General features: G+C 47.5%; 1 protein-coding gene across 3 annotated transcripts in view; it reads right to left on the bottom strand.

Annotated features, from left to right (window-relative positions):
• LOC137434188 (ubiquitin-conjugating enzyme E2 R2) overlaps positions 1–27,035 on the bottom strand; it is a 60,607-nt gene extending 33,572 nt beyond the window's left edge. The window contains exons 1-4 of one of the 3 annotated variants that reach the window (XM_078785372.1): positions 27,018–27,035; positions 26,399–26,560; positions 26,172–26,258; positions 3,978–4,075 (exon numbers count right to left, since the gene is read on the bottom strand). In XM_078785372.1, the coding sequence (XP_078641498.1) occupies positions 3,978–4,075; positions 26,172–26,258; positions 26,399–26,560 (347 nt within the window). In that variant the 5' untranslated portion in view covers positions 27,018–27,035. The other 2 variants (XM_068126948.2, XM_068126946.2) reach the window with 2 other exon arrangements.
• Between the last annotated feature and the right edge of the window lie 788 nt (positions 27,036–27,823).

Genomic DNA, 27,823 nt, shown 5'->3' with positions numbered 1-27,823 from the left:
CAGCAGCTAGCTGGCTTTACGTCCAATCTCCTGCAGTCATTCAAAGCACGTTTTGGAGAATTTCGTGCGCGCACTGGTCTTTTCAAGTTCATCACTCATCCACATGAGTGTGCAGTGGACAAAATCGGCCTGACATGCATCCCCGGGGTCTCTATCGGAGACTTTGAGCTGGAAGTTGCTGACCTGAAGGCATCAGACATGTGGATGAGTAAGTTCAAGTCACTTAATGGAGAGTTGGAAAGTCTTGCGCGACAGCGAGCAGAGCTGGCGAGGGAACACAAGTGGACAGAAATGAAAAATCTTCAACCTGAAGACCAGCTGATTCTTAAAACTTGGAACGAGCTTCCTGTGACATACCACACAATGCAGCGTGTGAGTATTGCCGTATTGACCATGTTTGGCTCTACATATGCATGTGAGCAGTCATTCTCGCATATGAGGAACATTAAGACCAACCTACGCTCACGTTTAACTGATGGAAGCCTCAACGCCTGCATGAAGCTCAACCTCACCACGTATGAACCAGACTACAAGGCCATCAGCAAAACCATGCAGCACCAGAAGTCGCATTAAAAGTAAGACATATTTAATTTATTATACGTTAAAAATACTATATGGCTCTCAATGAAATATATTTAGAAATATTTGGCTTTTATGGCTCTCCCAGTCAAAAAGGTTCCTGACCCCTGGCCTAGGCCCGAGGGGGAAGCACACTCACCTCAGAGGTGTCTAGCCTGGATATGAATCCCTACCCAACTAAAATCTGCCATTCCGGTGTTCACAGGCAGGGCGATTCAATGTGTGAGCCTTCCTTAGGATGGACGTTAAACGGACCGTCTGTCGGAATTAGTTTGTTGACATTATGACGTGTGACGTGTACTGTGACGTGTACTGTGACGTGTGACGTGACATATGACGTGTACTCAAAGCGTCTTTGGGCTTCCTGAAAAGCGCTATATAAAATAAATGCATTATTATTATTATTATTAAAGATCGCACAGTGTGTCCTTTGCGAAGAGGCGAGCTACCACCGGCACCCTGAAGATATTACAAATTCCTTCCCCCGATGACTGCTGGGAAGGCAACAAAACCACCCAGAATAATGGGCGAAGAGTATGGTACATTTGATCGATTGAAGCTTTCAAAGGGTAGGACAACAAAATCTTGTTTTCGTTACATCGTCCACTGGGGTTTGGATATTTGCTCATTGTTAAAGTAGAGATAGGAGATTCATCAATAAGTATTGATATTGGTTACATCACAGTTTGGCTCATCTTCTTGTTCGTGAAGTTTTGTATCAATATCTGAGAGCCAACAGTTCCTAAAAGCGTACAACAATCATCACAAAATAGGTTGAGACAAGTCATTTGCTCATGGATCATTTATAGTCGGGGAAAGGTCAAACTCCGACGTAGTCACGTGAAAAAGTAAGTACACCCCATGTAAAGTTTTGACTTTTTCAACATATTTCAACATACAGCTATTTGATCTTCATTTCAACAATATTGAAAGATAAAGGTGATATAATATAACAAATATCATGAAACATTTACATTTTGTAGTCCATTGTATAATTTAAATAAACATAAATGCAAATTTCGCATGTGGAAAAAGTAAGTACACCCTTGGCTCTAATAGGTGGTATTGCCCCCTTTGGCAGAAACAACCTCAAGTAGGCGTTTCTTATAACTGTCTACCAGTCTCTGACATCGACTGGGAGAAATTTTTTCCCACTTCTCCATGCAGAATTCTTTCAGCTGTGCGATGTTTGAGGGGTTTCTTGCATGCACAGCTCGTTTCAAATCCCCCCACAACATCTCGATGGGATTTAGATCCGGGCTTTGACTTGGCCATTCCAGAACCCTCCATTTCTTTCTTTTCAGCCATTCCTTGGTGGATTTACTGGTATGTATAGGGTCATTGTCATGTTGCAAGGTCCACCTTCGGTTGAGCTTCAACTTTCCGACAGATGGCCTCACATTATCCTCAAGCACCCTCTGGTACAATGAAGAATTCATCGTGGATTCTATGATGGTGAGCTGCCCCGGCCCTGATGCAGCAAAGCTGCCCCAAACCATAATATTTCCACCACCATGCTTTACAGTTGGTATCAGGTTCTTGTGGTCAAATGCTGTCTTTGGTTTTCGCCAAACATGTCTTCTGGTACTGTGGCCAAATAGCTCTACCTTTGACTCATCTGTCCAGAGCACATTGTTCCAGAAGTGCTGGTTTTTGCCTAGGTGTTCATTGGCAAACTTTAGTCTTGCACTGATGTTCTTTCTGGACAGCAAAGGTTTCCTCCTGGCACACCTCCCATGTAGATCAAATTTGTGCAGCCTCTTTCTAATGGTAGAATCGTGCACTTTGACATCAACAGTGGCAAGAGCTACCTGGAGGTCCCGTGATGACATTCTGGGGTTCTTCGAGACTTCTTTCAGCATCTTGCAGTCTGCTCTCGGGCTGAACTTGCTGGGGCGGCCTGGCCTGAACAAGTTGGCAGTTGTTTGGAATCTTCTCCACTTGTAGATGATCTTCCGGACAGTCGAATGAATGAATGAATGATCGTTTTAAGGCCATTTTCCCCGCTAGAGCGGGGGTTAGCCTTGCAGGCCTCAATGACAATCATGGTTCCCTGTTTGAGGCAATGTTTTTTTTATGGCCGGATGCCCTTCCTGACGCCAACCCTTGGTCGCCTCTTACGATGCGCAGGGATATGGTGTACCTATTCTAAACCGGGGTACACACCGTGATCATTCATCCCAGCAAGCTGGTACTCAATTTGCTGACCTCCGAAGGATGACAGGCTGAGTCATTGTAATTGACTGTAACCCCCCTGGTGACTTGACTGTAACCCCCCAGTCAAGTCATGAATGTAAACCCCTTGGCGTTAATTCAGCAATCGACCGGGATTCGAACCCAGGATCTTAGGATCCCAAGCCGGCACCCTAACCGCTAAGCCAACACCTGAGCTGGTACACAGTCGAATGATTGATTTCAAATTGTTTGGAGATCTTTTTAAATCCCTTCCCAGACTCGTAGGCATCTATAACCTTCTTTCTGAAGGCCTCAGAGAGCTCTTTTGATCTAGGCATGGTGACGCCGCACACTTCAACAACAAAGAGCAAACCAAACGAAATGTCTGAGGTTTAAATAAGACAGGTTCCTCCAAGATCCTCTCTAACGATGTTCTAATCATTTGCACCTGAGCTGGTACACCTGATTCTAATTTTAGGTATTTGAAGTAGTGATAAATGTGGGGGTGTACTTACTTTTTCCACATGCGAAATTTGCATTTATTTTTTATTTAAATTATACAATGGACTACAAAATGTAAATGTTTCATGATATTTGTTATATTATATCACCTTTATCTATCAATATTGTTGAAATGAAGATGAAATAGCTGTATGTTGAAATATGTTGAAAAAGTCAAAACTTTACATGGGGTGTACTTACTTTTTCACTGACTGTAGAAACAAACATTAACTTAATGCTTTAAATCACTTGTTGCTTGGTGAAGGATGTTAAACATGATTCAGTGTCGCTGCAACGACAACAAGTCATTGCTGGATGAAGTCACAATGGTTCCTTCAAGCAGGTAAATATATAATCAATATTGCAATAAGCTGAAGCACCATGGACTGGGTGATCTCCAGCGAAGTGGACGAATTCGGACGAAACGTAGTGGATAAGTTGGGCAGGTGACAAGAACAAGCCGATTAGATTTTGATTAAGGTCCAGATGCAGATTCGACCTTTCATTGGGATACAAAACGTAAACCGATCAGCCTGGCAGAGATATGCGCCCTACCAGATGCCGTTCTAGTTTTACCTGTGAGCCTTCTGACAACACCGATCGAATTCAAGTTTTATGTGGTTGCATGACATGGATGATCAAGTCAGCACATGGTTCCAAATGCAATAATACGTTCAAGCAAGTAATGAGGCAGCGAGATAGAAAGATAGCAAGATTCCAACCTGACGCTCTGAGTGGGGTTCCACCGCTCCGATGGAAGCTCTCCACTCTGCGGGTCATCCACAGGAGGGTGCAATATGGAGATGCATACGTCACCATTCTGACAAACACACAGGGGGTGGGGGAGATGAGGGAGGCAGGGGAGGAGCATTTTATTCATACTACAATCAAACACGCTCGTGGCAGAAACAAAAGTATTAACGAGAAACATCAGCCTCCAATATAATAAGTGATTTTCAGCAAAACTACTTGTTTGTTGTTTTCGCAATAATTTTTTTTTTTACTCAATTGGTGTAAACGTCCTTGTTTAACCTTCCCAATTCAACAAATACTCAATGGTCACCTCCATTCTTTCATACCCCTTCTGTCTTCCTGAGTCAGTTTGTCTCGAGCTCTTCTAATCCCGTTTTGTCTATTGTCATCTCCTAAAGTGGATAAGGATACATTGGATTCCCAAACAAACTCCTGCATGAAGCTTCAATCACAGAAGACGATGACATTTGTTCTTGTACTTTCTTTAATGGCCACAACTATCCCCACATTCTTGTCGGGTTAACCAGGAGAAGTTTTTGGCACCAGTTTCAAGAACCGGCTGGCCAGTCCTGACGATCAACTGAGTAGTTGGGACAGGAATTTGTAATTTGTTCAAGGAGACGGCGATAGCTCGCTTACTCTTCGCGAAAGACACCGTGGGATCTTTAACGTCCACCAACTAATGCTTCAGAAGGGACACCTAGTTTAACGTTCATCCGAGGGCTGGCACACACAATGATGAATCAAACTGCATGTGAAAAACCTGTATGTAAGCTGATAGCAGAGTCGAGATTCAAATCCAAGCTAGACAGCTTCGAAGTGAGTGTGTGTACCTCAAGGCCATATTGCCAGCCCAATAGCCAATGACACTAATAATAACAAGTACAGATACATTCAATGCAACACCGCCCCCCTTCCCCCATGCCAAATAAATAAATAACATATCCTCCAGCGCGCGGCATTGCTGGGGTGGCTTAGGCCCCCGGCGATGCTGCCGTGCAGCAAATAGGGACAGTATTGGGAGGGAGAGGTGTACAATAATTAAGCGATTAATTGCGTAATGAAAATCAATAAACAAGAAACATAAAAGAATGATTATTTTTTTCGATACAAGATCGTCTAAGAGCTAACATTAAACACAAAAAACATAAATGGACTCATAAAACATATAACATAAAACATATAACAAAGGGAGCGGGAGACAAGATGGGAAGCACACAAGCACAACAGTAGAGAACAGGGTCATCGGAAGATTTGTGGAAGGGAGGGCTGGTGGGTGGGGGAGGGAGGGTGTACACTGTACACGGTATAAAACAAATTGACACTACTAGGAATTTCAGGAATGAAGTCGGAGATTGAAAGAGGTGGATTTGGGGTGTATTAATTGGGGTAGAAAAGATCAAGGTTTTGGATGGGGGAAAATAAGTCCTAAAGAAGATAAGACATCTAATTTCTTAATCAATTGGCTAATTGCATACCCAAACCACCAGTGTTTCATCTGAAGCTGTAAGTTTTTGTAAAATTAATTAAATAATTTTAAAAAACTTTATAGCCACATCACTTGGTCACTGTTGTTACCAGCTTCCTAGCTCAAAAGGTGCCTGAGATATTGCCCAGATGAAAAAGAAAATAAATAAATGATAAATAATGAAAAGAAATCAATAATTGTGAAATAATGAAATTATTAATCAATTGGCTAATAGAATACCGAAACCTCCACCATTTAATCTGAATCTGAAACTAAAAAAGTTAAGTAATTCATCCAATAATTAAATAATTAATCTATTAATTGATTAATCAATAAATCTAAAATATCCTTTACAGCCACATCACTTGGTCATTGTCGTGTCCAAATATCAGATTCCTAGCTCAAAAGGTGCCCAGATGAGAAAGAAAATAAATACGTACTTAATAAATCGATAATAATTAAGGAATTAATCAATTAATTAATCAAAAAATAGAAATACTGTTTTTGCCAAAGCACATGCTCACTATTGTGCCCAAATTTCAGCCTCCTAGCTTAAAGGATGGCTAAGATATCGCCTGGACAAACAAACAAGACAATAAATGTCATGCATACTTGTGAAATCCAAAGAATAAGTTGTTGGCCTATGGTGACCTCAAAATAATTGGTGGTGGAATTCAGTGACCTGGTATGCAAATCCTCTTAAAATTTCAAGTCAATCAGATGAAATTTGAGCATTTTAGAAATTTGGCCTATGTTGACCTTTCAGCATTGAAAGGTGGTGTTGACCTCAAAAATACTTGGTGGTGTTGACTTCAAAAATACTTGGTGGTTGAATTCAGTGTCCAGATATACAAATCCTCTTAAAATTTCAAGTCAGTTGGATGAAAATTGAGGATTTGAGAAATCTGGCCTATGTTGACCTCAAAAATACTTGGTGGTTGAATTCAGTGACCAGATATGCAAGTCCTCTTCAAATTTCAAGTCAATTGGCTGAAAATTGAGGATTTTAGAAAGTGCACCTAAGTTGTTGACCTTTGGCCTATGTTTTTTTTTTTTTTTTTTTTTTGTATACTGAATCGAGGCTCGTGAAAGAGCTGACATTTACTTCACAAACAAATCAACCAGACAAACAAAATATATAAAAAGAGGGAGCGGAAGACAAGATGGGGAGAGAAGGGGAAGCACACAAACACTTGAGAGCACACAACATTTGAGAGCAGGGAGATGTGTGGGAGGGAGAGGGCTTGGGGGGAGGAGGCGTGGGAAGGGGGGGGGGGGTGGTGGGAGAAGTATAAAACACAAGGACACCAAGGACTTCCAGGACAGAAGTTGGTATTTCAAAAAAGTGGAATTGGGGTGAAATTAGGGGGGGTAGAAAAGATCAAGGTTTTGGATGGGGGAAGATAAGAGATGGTGGTGAACAGCTGGTTTAAAGACCTGGAGGGTGGAGTGGGATTGAAGAGAGTGAGGGAGTTTGTTCCAGAGGTGGGAGAAAAGAGGAATGAAGGAGAGAAGGTGAGCAGAGTCTTGATTTTGGCAGTTTAACCATAAGAGGGTTGCAGGCAGATCTTGTGCGACCTGTAGGAATATTTGTGGGACAGAGCCCAGAGAGAGCTGGGGGGGCAAGGCCAGAGAGGAGTCGGTAGAAGACGGAAAGACCACCAACCTGCCTGCGGTGAGTGAGTGAGAGGCCCTTGGAGTTAGCTTCATCGCGGGAGATTCCAATGTTGACCTTTTGACCCCAAAAACAATCGGCTTCTTCCTTTTGACCAACTCTACCATTTGGTGAAGTTTCGTGAAGATCGTTTGAAAATTGTGACCTGTAGGCCGGTGACAAACAGACAGACAGACAGACAGACAGAACCACAAACGCAACCGACCAATATACAGTACTTGAAAAATCTTCGATTTTGCAAGTAACAAACAAACGGACTCAAATGCAATACCCTCTCCTCTGGCGAGGGTAATGATATGGTATTGTACAAGAATTCAAGGTAAAGTTTAAAGAAAGCTTGGTGCACATTTCATGAAGCAAAACAAATAAAGGAATCAAGCATGCACATTCAACATAAGCATATGACAAGGTCTCAAGAGCACCACAGAAGGGACAATGGTCAGATATTTCAGGAGAAAAAACATGCAAGAGCTTATTGGTGGGTAATATCCAATGTGCCAACCTCCACAACATGTCGGCAGTTTTCTTCAGAACAAGTACATGATAATAGGCTTTCCAGTTAGGTTGGAAGGGGTATTCTGTAGGCAAGCAATTGTGCCACTTCCTCAACTGCCAAGTTCCTAAGGAGGGCCTGATTGCTTTGACGCAGGCCTGGTATATTACACGATTTTCCAGACCTGCAGATCCAAAACGTAGTTTTGGTAAATATTTTATTATTGTACCAGAATTCATTACAGTGGGGGTGAGTTCTAAATTTGGGAAACAGAGGTTTGGTTCACAAACAATTGGGCCATCACCAGTGCGAGGAGATTGCTCCCAGTGCACCTTAACTCTGCGGTACACGTTAAGTATTTCACATAGTAAAGAAGATATTATGCGGTTAGACCACATGCCAACTTTATTTGCAAGTGCTGCAGCACTTAACCATCTCTTGTCAATCATTACATCAGCAACGCAATGGACACCGTTCTGAACAAAATAATCAATAAAGGAGCGTTCCGTTCTTATTCTTTTGAAAAGAGTTGTGAAAAAGAGGTTCACTGAAAAACATCTCTTTGGTGTAGGAAACATAATCACGCTCGACCAAGAAAACACGCCAAGCATTTAAAATTATATTATAAAATGGTGGAAGCAAGGACAAATCAATACATTTCATGTTAGATGAATGAACATGTTAGATGTTCATTAGAAATAGACCAGATGAAGTCTAGCATGCCAGCTTGATGGAGGAGGAGGAGGACGGTGGACCTCCAGGCTAGGTCTGATGGACCATAGAGAAGCCACCAGATTGAGGAGATGGCAAATGCCATTGCCCTGCACACGATTTTCACAAGACCATGTCCACCTTCCTCTAATGGAAGATTCAGGATCTCTGGACGGAGCCAGTGTTTTTCACTCCAGAAGAAGTTTATTACTGTCTTCTGTGTATTCAGCAGAAAGTGTTCAGGAGGCGAAATGGCTTTGATTCTGTGCCACCTTATAGATGCTGCTAAATTGTTGATGACCAGGACTCGTCCCCGGCATGAAAGCAGAGCCAGCAAGCCTTTCCATTTCCGCAGCTTTTGTTCGAGAGTCAGCGAGACCCTCCCAATTTTTCGCTTGCGTTGCTGCATCACCAATGAAAACACCAAGGTTCGTCATTCCGTTGAGGGACCAGGTGAGGTGTTTCGGAAGGACAGGCATAGGCAGCTGGCATGGGCCCATCCACATCGCCTGGCACTTGTTCCAGTTTACCAAAGCTGAAGAAGCTAAACCATAATAGTCGAAACAGTCCACCAGTTTCTTGATCTCATCGCTATTATGTACGACAACACAAATATGGTCAGCAGAGGCAGAGACTTTCATAGGTCTTGTGAGCAAATTCCTGCATCCTGTTAAGATGCTGCACACTTTGATTAAAAGAGGCTCAATGTTTAAAGAGTACAGAATACCGGATAAAGGACATCCCTGACGGATACCCCTTCCAACCTTTACAGGTGAAGTCAGTTCAGAGTTTACTCTGAGTATTGAGGAAATGCCATTAAAGAACTGTTTTTCCATGGAGAGAAAAATAGGACCAAGTCCAAAACATTCTAGGACCTTGAAAAGATATACATGACTTACATAGTCAAAAGCCTTCTCTTGGTCAAGATTGTCAAACCAAGATTGTCATTTTTTATTTTGCACACATCCTAAAGATCTCTTATTAAAAATATGTTGTCGTGTATCTGTCGGATAGGGATACAATAAGACTGATCACTTTGAATCAACAACTCTAGAAGTGGGGCGATGCGTCGAGCTAAAACTTTAGAAAATATTTTATAATCTGAAGTTAGAAGAGAGATTGGACGGCAATTATCAATGAGCTGAGGGTCTCCTTTCGTAGGTAATAAACTAATTACTGCTCTACGGAAGCTCATCGGCACGTCACCACAACGCAACAAACTAATAAAGACCTCCAATAGTTCTGGGCCTAATAAGGGCCAAAAGGATTTACAAAACTCAACGGGAGGGGGCATGTCCACTTGCTTATCTGGTTTATCCTGCACATCTGTCAAGAGGGAAACGAAACATGAGTGAGAGTCATTGTTACCCGTTTCGACCATGTTGGGCTGTTCCTTCTGAAGGCGGCAAAACCGTTATATGTGTTCCACTGCACCACAACCAAAGCACTTCAGGGTGTCGGTGGTGATATATACTTGGTAATCGCAACCATTTGAGGTGAATTTTAAAACAACATTCAACATCAACAACAACAACAATAACAACAGGCATTTTAAGGCCATTTTCCCTGTGAGAGCGGGGGTTAGCCTTGTGGTCCGGTCCCCATGGCAATCTTCTCCATTTTGCCCTATTTTCTCCATCTCCCCTTGTTAACCCCCTTGCCCGCATTTCTTCTTCCACCACCTTTAGCCAAGTCTTTCTCAGTCTTCCCCGTCCTCCACTTCCTTCTGCATTCATTTCCATCACTCTTCTCAACCAGTCACTTTCATCCTTCCTCAACACATGGCCAAACCATCCCAACCTGTTTCTCTTCACAGCATCCATCACAGGGTCTATTCCCATCAAATTTCACAATTCATCATTTGCCTTCATCTCTCTCAACAATACTCCACACATCCACCAAACCATTTGCATTTCCACCCTTTCCAGCCTTCGTTACTGCTCTACGTTCATTACCCATGTCTCGCTCCCATAAATCATAACACTTCTCACACATGCAGCATACACCTTTGCCTTCAGCTTCAACGACACTCCCCTCCTCGTCAGCACACCACTCACTTCGCAAAACTTCTTCCATGCACATCTCACTCGAGCAACCATTGCCGAGTCTGATCCACCTTCTCCATTCAGCATGTCTCCGAGGTAGCAAAATGTTTTCACATCTTCCAGCTTCATGCCGTCCGTCTCCAAGATCCAAATCCACATTTCCTCCATCTGCAGCTCCCTCTGCGCACACCTTACATTTGAATGTAGCTGCCACACTGGTTAATGACCCTCTCAGACCACTACATTTTTGATGAACCCACTCAGCGCACATTGTACATTGAATGGAGTTCACTCCAACACCCTTCCTGCACGCAGCACACGGCCACTTCCCAGTTCTTTCCACCTCACCACATGCTTTACCAATTGCCATCACCTTCGTCTTTCCGATATTCACCTTCAGACCTTTTGCCTGCATACATTCCTTCCACTTGTTCATCCTCTCCTTCAGTCCATCCATACTCTCCCCAATCAACACCAAATCATCTGCATTCAACTCCCATGGTAAATCCTCCTTTACGTTCCGAGCCAGCATCTCCATCACAGCTACAAATAGTAGTGGACTTAGTACCGACCCATGATGCACTCCCACCTTCACCTCAAACTCACCACTGTTCCCGTCCTTCGTCCTTACAGCTGTGCACGCTCACCAGATTAGATACAGCTCCCCCTGTCCTTACAGCTCCCCAGTTGTCCGACGGGGGACAACAAACCCAAGAAACAACTTCTTCCTCTTCTCCATGTACTTCTCCTGCAACTGCCTTACAATAAAAAGCGTGTATCGTTCCTCTTCCTGGCATAAATCAAAACTGCATTTCGTCGATCTTCACTTTCTTCCTTATCCTCTTCTCCAACACCCTTTGCAATACCTTCATTCCATGCTCTAATAACTTTATCGCTCGATACGAGCCACAGTCCAGAGGGTCACCTTTCCCCTTGTATAGAGGGACGAGGATACTGTTCCCAATACACTGGAATGCGGCCTTCTTTCACCACCAGATTACAGATCTCTGTCATTCTCTTCAAACCCCAACTTCCCGCTGCCTTCAACACATCTCCCACATCTCCCGTCGGCCCTCCTGCTTTTCTGCTCTTCATTGGTTTTATCGCTTCCTCAACTTCCTTCTCAGTTATCTTCTCTGCCAGTCCTAAAACTAGGTTACTCTCTATGTTGCCATCCCATTCATTCTCTGCATTCAACAGCATTTCCATATATCTCTTCCATCTTCCTTTAATTCCATCTGGGTCCACAACGACTTGTCCCACTTCATCCTTCAAGCAACTCACCCCCATCACATCGCACCTCTCCTTCGTCATCTGCTTTGCAATCCTGAACACCACTCTCTGACCCTCTTCCGAATCCAAGCATTCTCTGAACATTTTCCGATATGCCTCCTGCGCCTTTGCTACCTCTTTCTTTGCAGCCTTCTAACTTTCATGCTCTGCCTCTTCTGCCCCCATACCCTTTGCCTTCTGCCACTCCTTGAACTTCTTCCTCTTCTCGTCAATCCTCTTTCCAACTTCATCATCCCGCCACCATGTTTCCGAGTGCTTCGGTGGTCCTTTTGTCCATCCTCATACCTCACCAACGGCTCCCAACAGACTATCTTTCATTGACATCCAACCATTTTCAAGCTCAACCACATCATCCTCTGCCATACTCAAACCAGCTCCATCAGCAAACTTTGAAATCCTTTCACCTTCTAGATTCCTCACAGCATATCTGTAACCTCCATGAACTCCCTCAAAACAGTCTATACTCCTTCGCACATGTACATTTAGGTCTCCTCCTACCACAACAACTTCCTCATCTTTCACGTTTTCCATCAGCTTCTCTATTGCACACCAGAACTTGTCCTTCTCTTCATTGCTCCGGCCGACCTGCAGAGCATATCCCAAGATGACGTTCACCAAGAGCTTTCCAATCATCATTTTCACCATAATCATCCTTTCACTCACTCGTCACACTCACCACACTGTCGACAAACTCTTCAGAAAACAGGACACCAACACCATGCACGCCTTCCGGGCACCCTTGCCACACAAACTTGTATTTTTGTCCCTGCCTACCCTTCACCATTCTCACACCACTTCCCTTCCATCTCGTCTCCTGCACACAACATATGTCCACTCTTCTTCTGACCAATACTTCCACCACTTCTCCTGATCTCCCTGTCATTGTCCCCACATTCCGTCCCAAACCTCAGAAACTGATCTCCACGTGGGGCATCAGACGTTTCGTCATCATAAATGGAGTGATTTCCACCCTTGCTTCGACCGGTTTCCCCATCTTGATTTTTGACGAGAGGGGGTGAGGACCCCTACGGGGTACTTCGGTCTATACCCTGCCCATATGTAATTCTAATTGTCATGGCTCCCTTTTTGAGGCAATGTTTTAAAACAACATTCAAAGAAGAATATTCCTTTTTGAGAACCATAAATACCTGTCTACGGAAACTCATCACGTGACTGACACGTTCATCCTTACAGCCCAGGAGCATTATTAATGGAGACACACAGTGACCATATCGCTGCAGCGCTGCAAGGATTGTATCGCTATCCAGGAATGGTGGGACATTCAAAACAAGCATTCTGAGTATTGCGCTGCAATACAAGTCCCCTACCGGCAGTATGTCGTCCGGAAAACTGTTGGGGAAATTACCAAGGGTTATTTATCCACAGGTTCTGAATCGTTCCCGAATCGCTAATTACCTCAGGACGGGCTCACCTGTGATTCGCACTCGGGACTTCGATTTATACACCTTGCAGACAGGTCAGCAGAAGCACGAGAAAATAAGTTGTTGATAAAGAACCTTTCGAGTCGCTAAATATCAGTAATCTATATATATAAAACACAGTTTGTGTGTGTGTGTGTGTGTGTAATGTTACCGATAGACTCCGAAACGGAGAGGCTCACGTGCTTGATATTTGGCATAGAATCTGGGACGAACATGGCTGAGACCATATTTGACGAGATCCATATTTTTTATTCATATTTACCTTAGCGCATTTCAGCGAAGTACCCGCTAATCTCAGCCAGTGCGAGCAGCTCGCTGATTCGCTCAGAGCGATCACGTGATGTTCCATCCCGTCACACGTCACACGTCTGCACGTGATTCAGGGCGAAAAGCCATTGCGTTTTTCACCTTTATGCGACCGTGTTTTGAGTCGATTTTGTGCGATATGAATTAAATTTTAATTCATATTTCGTGTTTACGAATTCGAATACGAAGGATTTCCCCTTTCGATTTCGAATACGAATCGAATACGAGCTTGAGTCGAGAGGGCGAATGTACGGGTTGGGAATGTCCTGGTCTCCCCTCCCCCACTCGGCAATGCCGGGTACTTCTGCTAGGATCACGTGATGTTCCAACTTTGCCGCCATAATCTCACAGTTATGCGTTCGCACGTAATTCAGTTTTTTCACATTTCAGCGAGGAACATTGCCATTCACACCACATAGGTTTTCTTTCACTTTCATCTGATATTTGTGATTTATTTCAAACAAACTGTATTTCCCATCTACACGGCCATGTATTCCTATTAACGTTATGTAAAGTACATAAATTGTGTGGATTACATCATTTGTGGATGTGATAAATTGCTAGTAATGGGTGGGAGGGGCTATGACGCTATGAAACGCTACGAAGCTATGAACGATATGACGCTATGAAAATAAAAATCGCTATGAAACGCTATGACGCTATGACACGGGGCTATGAAAACGCATCGTGATGCTGTGCTCGTGAAAAAAATCGCTATGACGCTATGGAAAAAAAAATCGCTCGCTCTCCCCCCGTTCCCCTCCCCTTCTCCCTCCACCCTACCCCCTCCCCTCCTCTCCAACTCCCCTCCCTTTTCCCCATGCTCATCCCTTTCCCCCCTACCCCTTCCTTTCTGCCCTCCCCCTCCCACTCCTCTCCCCCTCTCTCCTCCCCTCCCCCTCGGTCCTCCTACTCCTCTCCTCCCCCCATCTCCTCCCCTCCCCCACCTCTCCCCTCCCCCCCATTCCCCTCCCCCGCCCGGCAATGCCGGGTACTTCTGCTAGGATCACGTGATGTTCCAACTTTGCCGCCATAATCTGTTATGCGTTCGCACGTAATTCAGTTTTTTCACATTTCAGCGAGGAACATTGCCATTCACACCACATAGGTTTTTTTCCCCTTTCATCTGATATTTGTGATTTATTTCAAACAAACTGTATTTCCCATCTACACGGCCATGTATTCCTATTAACGTTATGTAAAGTACATAAATTGTGTGGATTACATCATTTCTGGATGTGATCAATTGCCAGTAACCATCTATATCCCTCCCCTCCCCCTCCCTTCCCTCCTCCCCCTCCACCCTACCCTCTCCCCTTCCCCCTCCACCCTACCCTCTCCCCTTCCCCCTCCCTTTCCCCCATGCCCCTCCCTTTCCCCCCTACCCCTTCCTTTCTGCCTTACCCCTTCCCCTCCCTTTCCCCCATGCTCCTCCCTTTCCCCCCTACCCCTTCCTTTCTGTCCTCCCCCACCCCCCCCTCCACCTCCCCCTCCCATCCCTCTCCCCTCCTCCCCTTCCACCCTACCCCTTCCCCATCCCCATCCCCCTCCCTTTCCCCCCTACCCACCCTCCCACTCCTCCCTCCCCTCCCTCCCCCCACCCTCCCACTCCTCCCTCCCACTCCTCCTCCCCCCACCCTCCCACTCCTCCCTCCCCCCACCCTCCCACTCCTCCCTCCCCCCACCCTCCCACTCCTCCCTCCCCCCACCCTCCCACTCCTCCCTCCCCCCACTCCTCTCCCCCTCCCCCCCCACCCCTTCCCACTCCCTCCACCCTACCCTCTCCCCTTCCCCACTCCCCTCCCTTTCCCCCCTACCCTTTCCTTTTCACCCTACCCCTTCCCCATCCCCCTCCACCCTCCCCTCCCCCTGCCTTTCCCCCATGCTCCACCCTTTCCCCCCTACCCCTTCCTTGGTTTTGTAGTTGTTGCAAATTTGTGTGTAATTAGTTTTTTTTTGTTCGCGCCTCGTGCGCGGCCTGGTCTCTCCGGGCTCCCTCCCCCCCATCAGTGTTTTGTGAATATGGGTTCTTTCCTTCATAGAATTTGCTTGTTTCTTTGATTTTCTTTTCTCCCCCATACCTCTCACGAACATCTTACCCTTTTTGTCCAGCGTTTTGAAAACGGAACAAACAAATAAACAAACAAAAAAATTCTATATTAATTCTTTCTCTCCTCCCGGACACGTGCTTGTTCGCTCTCCTCCTCGTCTCGACTTGTGCCCCGCCCCCTATATCTCGTTTTTCTTCCACCTCTGCTCCTGCTTTCTCAAATCCACGTTCTTACTTAGAGACTTTTCCCAGATTGTTTTTCATGGTTTTGTTTAAATATGTTTAAACCGCAGCCATGATGCTGACGCCGCCCTCCCCCCCCCCCCCCCCCCCAGAATTTCCATGTTTTAAACGTTTCCCCGTGTATACCCTGGATTAGAATAGGTAATGGTGAGGTGGAAAGAACTGGGAAGTGGCCCTGTGCTGTGTGTTGGAAGGGTGTCGGAGTGAACTCCATTCAATGGACAATGTGCGCTGAGTGGGTTCATCAAAAATGTCATGGTCTGAGAGGGTCATTAACCAGTGTGGCAGCTACATTCAAATGTAAGGTGTGCGCAGAGGGAGCTGCAGATGGAGGAAATGTTGAGTTGGATCTTGGAGACGGCGTGAAGCTGGAAGGTGTGAAAACATTTTGCTACCTCAGAGACATGCTGAATGGAGAAGGTGGATCAGACTCGGCAACGGTTGCTCGAGTGAGATGTGCATGGAAGAGGTTTTGGGAACTGAGTGGCATGCTGATGATGAAGGGAGTGTCGTTGAAGCTGAAGGGAAAGGTGTATGCTGCATGTGTGAGAAGTGTTATGATTTATGGGAGCGAGACATGGGTAATGAACGTAGAGCAGCAACGAAGGTTGGAAAGGGTGGAAATGCGAATGGTTCGACGGATGTGCGGAGTATCGTTGAGAGAGAGGAAGACAAATGATGAATTGCGAAAGATGATGGGAACAGAGCCTGTGATTGATGCTGTGAAGAGGAACAGGTTGAGATGGTTTGGTCATGTGTTGAGGAAGGCTGAAAGTGACTGGTTGAGAAGAGTGATGGAAATGAATGTAGAAGGAAGTAGAGGACGGGGAAGACCGAGAAAGACTTGGCTAAAGATGGTGGAAGAAGAAATGCGGGCAAGGGGGTTAACAAGGAGAGATGCAGAAAATAGGGCAAAATGGAGAAGATTGTCATGGGGACCGCAAGGCTAACCCCCGCTCTAGTAGGGAAAATGGCCTTTAAAATGCATGTTGTTGTTGTTGGTCCAATTATTGCAGAGAAAATCTTTTTTTAAAGGAAATTAAAACTTACAAGCATTCTGAGTATTGCGCTGCAATACATGTCCCCTACCAAAGTTGAAAGTGCCATAACTTTGCAAAAATGATCGAATATGCAAATTTATGCACGGTTGATGCTGGTTTTCAAACTTGATCTGAGGTATGCTGAGACACGTGTCACGCCTCGCCTCGTTGATAAGCCCGCAAGGTCGCTCCGTGGAGCGGCCTGCATGTATTGCACTGTGTGAATTATATAAATGATTACCAACTCACGGTCTGAGGTACTAGCGATTCAAGAGATATCTATTTTTTTTTCTTTCGTTTAATCAACGATATCTGCCAAACCACGTGCCCAATCGCAAATTCCAAAAGGACATTTTAGTAGACCGATATGCTGATCAGATTTGTGAAGTTTCCCCTCGATTGGATCAAAAATGAGGGAGGGGCTCGGTTTTAAAGGTTCATGCTTAAAAACGTCATAACTCTGAAGCAATCAGTAATTTATTATATTTTTCGGTTCACGATCAATGATCGATGTGTATATATTTGTTGCTCGGCTTGGCTCCGTGTGCGCTGTGTCACGCTGTTGACGTTCGCGAGACGAGGCTGAGGATGCGCAGTGCGGCTTGAGGAGAACTAGAGAATAAACAAGAGATATCCATTTTTAAAAAATATTTTCGTTTAATTCACGATATCTGCCAAACCACGTGCCCTATCGCAAATTCCAAAAGGACATTTTAGTGCTGAACAGATCTGTGAAGTTTCCCCTCGATTGGATCAAAAATGAGGGAGGAGCTCGGTTTTAAAGGTTCATGCTTAAAAATGTCATAACTCTGAAACCATGTGACGCATGACGTCATGCTTGCTGACTTTTTTGTTCGTCATGGGTATGCGATTCTGCCTGCAAAGTCTGGCCTCGATCTGTTCAGCCGTTGCAGAGAAAAAGGGGTTTTCGTGTTTTCACGAAAAACAATATGGCGGCCGAACCACGTGACCTGTGACGTCATAATTACCATTAAAATATTCTACAGACCGAGTCCATCATATGGTGAATTTTTTTTTTATCTCAATCGGTCCTATTATTGCAGAGAAATTGGTTTTTAAAGGAAATTAAAACTTAAAATGGCACTGAGTTAAGGATCATCAGAATTATCAGAATTACCAAAGTTCAAAGTGCCATAACTTTGTTAAAAATGATCGAAACGTCGTGAAGTTCGAACTTGACCTGTAACTTATCATGAGGAAACCATGTACCAAGTTTGAAATCATTATCATTAAGCGCTTAGAAAAAAAGTCCGGAAAACTGTTCTTTGCGTGACGGACTGACGGACTGACGGCGTGCAAACCTATAGTACCCTCTGGTGTACACCGGTAGGGGACTAAAAATGGCACTGAGTTAAGGATCATCAGAATTCCCAAAGTTCAGAGTGCCATAACTTTGTCAAAAATGATCGAAACGTCGTGAGGTTCGAACTTGACCTGTAACTTATCATGAGGAAACCATGTACCAAGTTTGAAATCATTATCATTAAGCGTTTAGAAAAAAAGTCCGGAAAACTGTTCTTTGCGTGACGGACTGACGGACTGACAGACGGACGGCGTGCAAACCTATAGTCTCCTCCGGTGTACACCGGTAGGGGACTAATAACCACTTTCTGTGCAGGAGTATCCAAGGGATAGACCATAATAAAGTGTCCAGAGTCGAGGGACAAACCTTGTTGGACGATGAGAGCAATGAGAGCATCGGACACAAACACGATAACTCGTTTATTCATACGCAATGCCGCACGTACCTTATCAAACCCAATCACGCTCCCGATTGCAAGGACAATCGTTTCCACTGAAACACCCTCCGGTGGAGAACACGCAATACCATGCTCACGTGATAATTGCTCGAACGCTGCATATCGCTGCGAGTGAGCAGCCGCCATGTTTGAACACACGAGGCTTGAACTCGTCCTCCCAGCTCGGGAAGAGGAAGTTAGTAATGCACTCCGACTTTCCCAGCTTTGGAAAGGGGGCGTTAACAAAACAAACGAAGGATTTATAAGCGAGAAAAAAAACAGGTTTAAAATAAAACAGGTTTAAAGTGAAAAAATTAAGTTGGGAAAAAAAGGACAGGGAACCACCCAAAAACGACGATTACCCTTAACCTACACAATAAGTGTGTGTGTGTGTGTGTGTGTGTGTGTGTGCTCTTGCTCTCTCTCTCTCTCTCTCTCTCTCTCAACATAGAAGGGGAACTTTACAAACAAACAAGGACACGAAGGAGCGAAATGGGGGGCGGGGGTGGGGGGTAGGGGATAGGAAAAACAACCAAGACAGACTACTCACGACACGAATGGGGAAGCCGCCATGACAGTACACAGAGTGCACCAATGACCAGCAGGGGGGGAGAGAGTGAGTGATTGAGAGAGTGTGTGAGTGTGTGAGTGTGTGAGTGAGACAGAGACAGAGACAGAGACAGTGTGTGTGAGAGAGAGAGACAGTGTGTGTGAGAGAGAGAGACAGTGTGTGTGAGAGAGAGAGACAGTGTGTGTGAGAGAGAGAGACAGTGTGTGTGAGAGAGAGAGACAGTGTGTGTGAGAGAGAGACAGTGTGTGTGAGAGAGAGACAGTGTGTGTGAGAGAGAGAGACAGTGTGTGTGTGTGTGTGAGAGAGAGAGAGAGAGAGAGAGAGAGAGAGAGAGAGAGACAGTGTGTGTGTGTGTGTGTGTGTGTGTGAGAGAGAGAGAGAGAGAGAGAGACAGTGTGTGTGTGTGAGAGAGAGAGAGAGAGACAGTGTGTGTGTGTGTGTGAGAGAGAGAGAGAGACAGTGTGTGTGTGTGAGAGAGAGAGAGAGAGAGAGACAGTGTGTGTGTGTGAGAGAGAGAGAGAGAGGACAGTGTGTGTGTGTGAGAGAGAGAGAGAGACAGTGTGTGTGTGTGAGAGAGAGAGAGAGAGAGACAGTGTGTGTGTGTGAGAGAGAGAGAGACAGTGTGTGTGTGTGAGAGAGAGAGAGAGAGAGAGAGAGAGAGACAGTGTGTGTGTGTGAGAGAGAGAGAGAGAGAGACAGAGAGAGAGAGACAGTGTGTGTGTGTGTGTGTGTGAGAGAGAGAGAGAGAGAGAGACAGTGTGTGTGTGTGTGAGAGAGAGAGAGAGACAGAGAGAGAGAGAGACAGTGTGTGTGTGTGAGAGAGAGAGAGAGAGAGAGAGAGAGAGAGAGAGAGAGACAGTGTGTGTGTGTGTGTGTGTGTGTGAGAGAGAGAGAGAGAGAGAGAGAGAGAGAGAGAGAGAGAGAGAGAGAGAGAGAGAGAGAAGAGTGTGTGTGTGTGTGTGTGTGTGTGTGTGTGTGTGTGTGTGTGTGTGTGTGTGTGTGTGTGTGTGTGTGTGTGTGTGTGAGAGAGAGAGAGAGAGAGAGACAGTGTGTGTGTGTGTGTGTGTGAGAGAGAGAGAGACAGTGTGTGTGTGTGTGAGAGAGAGAGAGAGACAGTGTGTGTGTGTGTGTGTGAGAGAGAGAGACAGTGTGTGTGTGTGTGTGGTGTGAGAGAGACAGAGACAGAGACAGAGACAGAGAGAGAGAGTGCGTGAGAGATAAGGCCGGTGGGGTGGGGTAGCGCATGAGCAAGGGAAGGGTGGAGCAGCGCATCACCAAGGGAGGGGCTGGGGCAGCGCATCACCAAGGGAGGGGTGGAGCAGCGCATCACCAAGGGAGGGGCTGGGGCAGCGCATCACCAAGGGAGGGGTGGAGCAGCGCATCACCAAGGGAGGGGCTGGGGCAGCGCATCACCAAGGGAGGGGGTGGGGCAGCGCATCACTAAGGGAGAGGTGGGGGCAGCGCATCACCAAGGGAGGGGTGGAGCAGCGCATCACCAAGGGAGGGGCTGGGCAGCGCATCACCAAGGGAGGAGGTGGGGCAGCGCATCACTAAGGGAGAGGTGGGGGCAGCGCAGCGCCGAGGGAGAGGCGGGTAGCGCAGCACCAAGGGAGAGACAGGGCGGCACGACACCAAGGGAGAGACGGGGCGGCGCAGCACCAAGGGAGAGACGGGGAGGCGCAGCACCAAGGGAGAGACGGGGAGGCGCAGCACCAAGGGAGAGACGGGGAGGCGCAGCACCAAGGGAGAGACGGGGAGGCGCAGCACCAAGGGAGAGACGGGGCGGCGCAGCACCAAGGGAGAGACGGGGCGGCGCAGCACCAAGGGAGAGACGGGGCGGCGCAGCACCAAGGGAGAGACGGGGCGGCGCAGCACCAAGGGGGAGGTGGGACGGCGCAGCCCCAAGAGGGATGTGAGGGGAGGCACAGCCCCAAGGCGCAGCACCAAGGGGGAAGGTGGGACAGCGCAGCACCAAGGGGGGAGGTGGGACAGCGCAGCACCAAGGGAGAGACGGGGCGGCAGCACAGCACAAGGGAGAGGTGGGACAGCACAGCACCAAGGGGGAGGTGGGACGGTGCAGCACCAAAGGGGAGGTGGGATTGCACAGCACCAAAGGGGAAGTGGGATGGCACAGCACCAAAGGGGAAGTGGGATGGCACAGCACCAAAGGGGAGGTGGGACGGCACAGCACCAAAGGGGGCGGTGGGACGGCACAGCACCAAGGGGGAGGTGGAACGGCACAGCACCAAGGGGGAGGTGGGACGGCGCAGCCCCAAGAGGGAGGTGAGGGGAGGCACAGCCCCAAGGCGCAGCACCAAGGGGGGAGGTGGGGCAGCGCATCACTAAGGGAGAGGTGGGGGCAGCGCAGCGCCGAGGGAGAGGCGGGTAGCGCAGCACCAAGGGAGAGACGGGGCGGCACGACACCAAGGGAGAGACGGGGCGGCGCAGCACCAAGGGAGAGACGGGGAGGCGCAGCACCAAGGGAGAGACGGGGAGGCGCAGCACCAAGGGAGAGACGGGGAGGCGCAGCACCAAGGGAGAGACGGGGAGGCGCAGCACCAAGGGAGAGACGGGGCGGCGCAGCACCAAGGGAGAGACGGGGCGGCGCAGCACCAAGGGAGAGACGGGGCGGCGCAGCACCAAGGGGGAGGTGGGACGGCGCAGCCCCAAGAGGGAGGTGAGGGGAGGCACAGCCCCAAGGCGCAGCACCAAGGGGGAAGGTGGGACAGCGCAGCACCAAGGGGGGAGGTGGGACAGCGCAGCACCAAGGGAGAGACGGGGCGGCAGCACAGCACAAGGGAGAGGTGGGACAGCACAGCACCAAGGGGGAGGTGGGACGGTGCAGCACCAAAGGGGAGGTGGGATTGCACAGCACCAAAGGGGAAGTGGGATGGCACAGCACCAAAGGGGAAGTGGGATGGCACAGCACCAAAGGGGAGGTGGGACGGCACAGCACCAAAGGGGGCGGTGGGACGGCACAGCACCAAGGGGGAGGTGGAACGGCACAGCACCAAGGGGGAGGTGGGACGGCGCAGCCCCAAGAGGGAGGTGAGGGGAGGCACAGCCCCAAGGCGCAGCACCAAGGGGGGAGGTGGGACAGCGCAGCACCCAGGGGGGAGGTGGGACAGCGCAGCACCAAGGGGGAGGTGGGACAGCGCAGCACCAAGGGGGAGGTGGGACAGCGCAGCACCAAGGGGGAGGTGGGACAGCGCAGCACCAAGGGGGAGGTGGGACAGCGCAGCACCAAGGGGGAGGTGGGACAGCGCAGCACCAAGGGGGAGGTGGGACAGCGCAGCACCAAGGGGGAGGTGGACAGCGCAGTACCAAGGGGGAGGTGGGACAGCGCAGCACCAAGGGGGTGGTGGGACAGCGCAGCACCAAGGCCAAGGGGGAGGTGGGACAGCGCAGCACCAAGGGGGAGGTGGGACAGCGCAGCACCAAGGGGGAGGTGGGACAGCGCAGCACCAAGGGGGAGGTGGGACAGCGCAGCACCAAGGGGGAGGTGGGACAGCGCAGCATCAAGGGGGAGGTGGGACAGCGCAGCATCAAGGGGGAGGTGGGACGGCGCAGCACCAAGGGGGAGGTGGGACGGCGCAGCACCAAGGGGGAGGTGGGACGGCGCAGCACCAAGGGGGAGGTGGGACGGCGCAGCACCAAGGGGGAGGTGGGACGGCGCAGCACCAAGGGGGAGGTGGGACGGCACAGCACCAAGGGGGAGGTGGGACGGCGCAGCACCAAGGGGGAGGTGGGACGGCGCAGCACCAAAAGGGGGTGGGGCGGCACAGCACCAAGTGGGAGGTGGGACGGCGCAGCCCCAAGAGGGAGGTAGGGCAGCGCAGAACCAGGGTTGGGGTGGGTGCAGCACAGCAACAAGTGAGGGGTGGGGGTAGTGCAGCAACAAGGGAATGGCGGGGCAGTGCAGCAGGAATGGCGGGGCAGTGCAGCAGGAATGGCGGGGCAGTGCAGCAGGAATGGCGGGGCAGTGCAGCAGCAAGAGAGGAGCGTCGCAACAACAATGGAGGGTTGGGGCAGCAACAAGGAAGGTTGGGGCAGCAACAAGGAAGGTTGGGGTAGCAACAAGGAAGGTTGGGGTAGCAACAAGGAAGGTTGGGGCAGCAACAAGGAAGGTTGGGGCAGCAACAAGGAAGGATGGGCAGTACAGCAACAATGGATGGATCTGACAGTGCAGCAACAAGGAAGGTGTAGAGAAATGTTGCAGTGCAGGAACAAGGTAGGGGTGAACAGCACAGCAACAAATGAGGGATGGAGGGGTGTGGCAACAGAGCAATAAGTGAGGGCGGAGGGGTGTGGCAATGCAGGAGAGTGAAATGTTTGGCTGGATGAAAGATGAAGCAGAAAAATAGTACATTTTCCCTCAGTTGAATTTCTTCATGACAGATGCCACTGACAAGATAAGCAAGCAGTAGTACCTTTCACTAGAAAGAAGGTACAGTATTTTCGAGTGATCAAAACAGTAATCTTGGCCTACTTCTTTCACTCAGACAAAAATCTTTCAACACAAAGTAATTTGTTCAATTCCCCAAACCTATTTTCTTGGTACATCAGGAAAATAATACATCGGTGGCTTGACATTGCTGTTACCAGTCATTTAGGCACTGAATGAATGAATGAATGAATATGAATGATCGTTTTAAGGCCATTTTCCCCGCGACAGCGGGGGTTAGCCTTGCGGGCCCCATGACAATCATGGTTCCCTGTTTGAGGCAATGGTTTTTATGGCCGGACCGGTCGGCACTACTTTATAATTATTTATTTATATACAAGGTCAAGGCTCATGGAAGAGCTCGGACACATATCAGATTTGGCCAAGGAAGGAAAGGACACAATGGACTCAGTTTTTGAAAAATATTTTGGGAACTTCAACATCCACCAGCGAACGTGAGCACATGGGACACAGGGTTTCACATCTCTCCGAGGTCCTGTGCCCTCACCGATAAGTAGCGTAAAATTTGTGAAGCACTATGTCAGCACCAATTTCTGACCCCAAAGACCAATTATCAGGTCAGCAACTGAAGTCGGACCAAACAGCTCAGAGTCGAGTACACCACCTCTGATGACGGCGCGGCGCAGCACCAAGGGAGAGTTATATCATAAAACTACATTTCATTTTCCTGCTCCAGCGTCAAAAGACTTCCCTTTGTGGAGGTGAAGGTGAGGCATGATGTACATCATTTATAAACAGTCTGCTCATCCTCTACTTAAAGTGCATCGTGCTGCCCTGGGCACCGTCTCATTGACCGGATTTGTGTTGAGACGGCATGAAAAACTGAGTCGATCAAGCCTAACTTACTTTTTTCCTTTGTTTTTGAAATATCGATTTCTAAGGGCTCACTTTAAATAATGTCCCATTTTTTTAACCTAGAAAACTACCACAAATAAAGGTTCGAGATATTTTCCAACAGACCTCTGAGGTTCCACCCGACTACTGCTGCCTGAGAACCCACCACTTACATATTCACTCTTCGATTCATTTCAGGAGATACTAGAATGGCACTCAGTAGAGAGCATACCTCCACCTAGTTGGCCATATCACTCAATGGTGAAGAATCACTTAAAATATTCTACTGGCTGGACCCGGATCGGGATCTTCACCAAAATTGAATCGATTCTTCCTTATCACACACACACCTTGTCCAACAAGTTTCGTCCAAATCCATCCAAAACCTTTTGAGATATCCTGCTATTTTTGTTTTTAGCCCAATCTCCCAATGGTGAAGACAACAACAGGCATTTTAAAGCCATTTTCCCTGCAAGAGCAGGGGTTAGCCTTGCAGTCCCCATGACAATCTTCTCCATTTTGCCCTATTTTCTGCATCTCCCCTTGTTAACCCCCACGCCCGCATTTCTTCTTTGGCCATCTTCAGCCAAGTCTTTCTCGGTCCCCCCCGTCCTCTACTTCCTTCTACATTAATTTCCATCACTCTTCTCAACCAGACACTTTCATCCTTCCTCAACACATGACCAAACCATCTCAACCTGTTTCTCTTCACAGCATCCATCACAGGCTCTATTCCCATCATCTTTCGCAATTCATCATTTGTCTTCCCCTCTCTCAACGATACTCCACACATCCACTGAACCATTCGCATTTCCACCCTTTCCAGCCTTCGTTGCTGCTCTACGTTCATTACCCATCTCTCGCTCCCATAAATCATAACACTTCTCACACATGCAGCATACACCTTTCCCTTCAGCTTCAACGACACTCCCCTCCTCGTCAGCACGCCACTCAGTTCCCGAAACTTCTTCCATGCACATCTCACTCAAGCAACCGTTGAAGAGTCTGATCCACCGTCTCCATTCAGCATGTCTCCTAGGTAACAAAATGTTTTCACACCTTCCAGCTTCACGCCGTCTCGAAGATCCAACACAACATTTCCTCCATCTGCAGCTCCCTCTGTGCACACCTTACACTTGAATGTAGCTGCCACACTGGTTAATGACCCTCTCAGACCACTACATTTTTGATGAACCCACTCAGCGCACATGGTGAAGAATCACTTAAAAAATTCTCATATCCGAATCCATATTCAGATCTTCACCAAAATCGAATCTATTTGTCCTTGTCAGACACCCAACCTGTCCACCACGTTTCGTCCAAATCCGTCCACAACTTTTTGAGATATCCTGCTATGTATCGTTTTTGGCACTATCTCCCAATAGTGAAGAATCACTTAAAAAATTATAGTAGCCAGATCCGAATCCAGATCTTCACCACAATCTAATCATTTCATCCTTGTCACATACGCTACATCTCTGCCAAATTTCATCCGAATCTGTCCACAACTTTTTGAGATGTTTTTTCACAAATGGACAGACAGACAGACAGACAGGGGTGAAAACATAACCTCCATCCACCTTTGGTGGTGGAGGTAAAAATACAGGGAAAATAACCCATTCTGAAAGCATTCCATTCCACCCCATCATCTATTTTCTTGGCATTATGACGTCACAGTTGTCTGTCAGGTGAACTGCCACACTCGCATGAATCTCAGTAGTTTTCTTGTCGGTGTTCATGGCAGATGCACACCCAGCCCACGCTTGCCTCATAGATGTTCGGATGCCACATCTTGGTGAGAAAGCGAAAGGTCGGAGGAGAGTAAGGGTAGTCCTTTGGGAATTTCATTTGTGCCTTGGAAAGGGACAGCGGTGACAAGAAATGATCATTCCTACAATCTTACGCCACTTATTATGGATAAGAACAAAGGCAAACCCCCCCAAATTAGCCTTCATTACTCCCCTAAGCCTCGTTACCTAATGTTACTTTATTACCTTGAAGTATCCACCTTCATAGAGGGTGTTCGGTGGTCCAAATATGGCCACCTCCCAGTTGTAGAGGTCTGACTCGTCCACAAGCGTGATGGCAAAGCCCTCCATAGGCTCCTCCTGCAAACCCTTGAGCTCCAAAAGCAGGGCCTTCTGAGAGCTGGACATCTGCGGAGAAGCCATGATGGAGGCAGGGAGGGAGACACCGGAGAAAAAGGAGGAATAAAAATAAAAAGGAAAAGGGGGAGAGGGTGGGGGCATCCGTTGAACTACTGGGCAATGGGATGATACATACACTGGATTTTTAATGATTCAAATCAGAGAAACGTGAGCTGAAAAGCCACGAAAGGAAAGGTAATTAGGCAGAAGGAAAACGGTTAACGGTGAAAGAACGAAAGACAAAAATAAATAAAGACAGGAGGGAGTAGGACAGTTAAGAGAGGGGGAGCAAAACCGCGAAAAGTGCGAGGCGAGAATAAAAACATGAAAGATGAATAGATGTGTGCTGTCAGGGGGTAATAAGATAACGAATGACGGAATGAAGTAACAAAAGACGAAAGAAGGAAAGAGAAGAGCAGCTCAAGCCGGCGGCCAAGCCGCAGCAGCTGGAAATGGCTTCCGATACCTTTTCCGGTCGTAGACACGCCCACTTCCGACAAAACACGCTCACGCGACGGCTCCTCCAGAGGCGTCATTACCAAGTAGCTTCTAGAGCGCTCGCTAAGCGGCTTAAGCACTCAAGCAAACACTTCAAAGAAACGGTCAATAAGGAACGGCTGGTTTGGCAAGCGATAGCAAGCTGATTGGTAAAGGAACACACGCCTGGCTCCTCCCTATTCCGAAGGATTCCAGTTTGCGTGCTTACGTCACAAAACGACGCTCATCTCAAAACAAGTATTAAAAGGGCTTATTTATAGATGTAAGATCGCAATAAATAACGCACTGCGTCTTCCTTGTGCACACGGAAATTTGCTGGTACAACCGATACAGTTTCTCCATTTTTCGCCTGCTACACCGCAAAAATTACTTTATCTGTAGAATTCCATTGGATTAACTTAAGTCTTAAAGAAAGAGACGATCACATGGGTTCGCTGTAAACCGACCGCATTGTAAGGGCGAAGTCTTGGTACCAAAGCACCACCACGCATGTTCTTTTTGCCAGAAGAACCTTTCTGCTTTAATTTCAATGAGCTTTGCGGCTCCATCAATGATCTGAATTCTCATGCATGTCTTTGCCAACCGGTTATACCAAGATTCTATGTAAGTAACGGTAACAATCATTTAACTAAACGCCACAACAAAACAAGATTGTCATTTGACCACACATTTTAAAATGAACTCCCCCACAACACTTTGGACTCCCGAAAGGTATGATGGCAATTACAACATTCACTATACCTATTATTTGACGTTTGCTCTTGCAAGAACCGT

This window comes from Myxine glutinosa, chromosome 10 (genome assembly GCF_964187855.1).
Source record: "Myxine glutinosa chromosome 10, kmMyxGlut1.1, whole genome shotgun sequence".
Lineage (NCBI taxonomy): Eukaryota > Metazoa > Chordata > Myxini > Myxiniformes > Myxinidae > Myxine > Myxine glutinosa.
The sequence above is the reverse complement of the archived record's forward strand: the minus strand, read 5'-3'. Positions and strand labels throughout refer to the sequence as shown.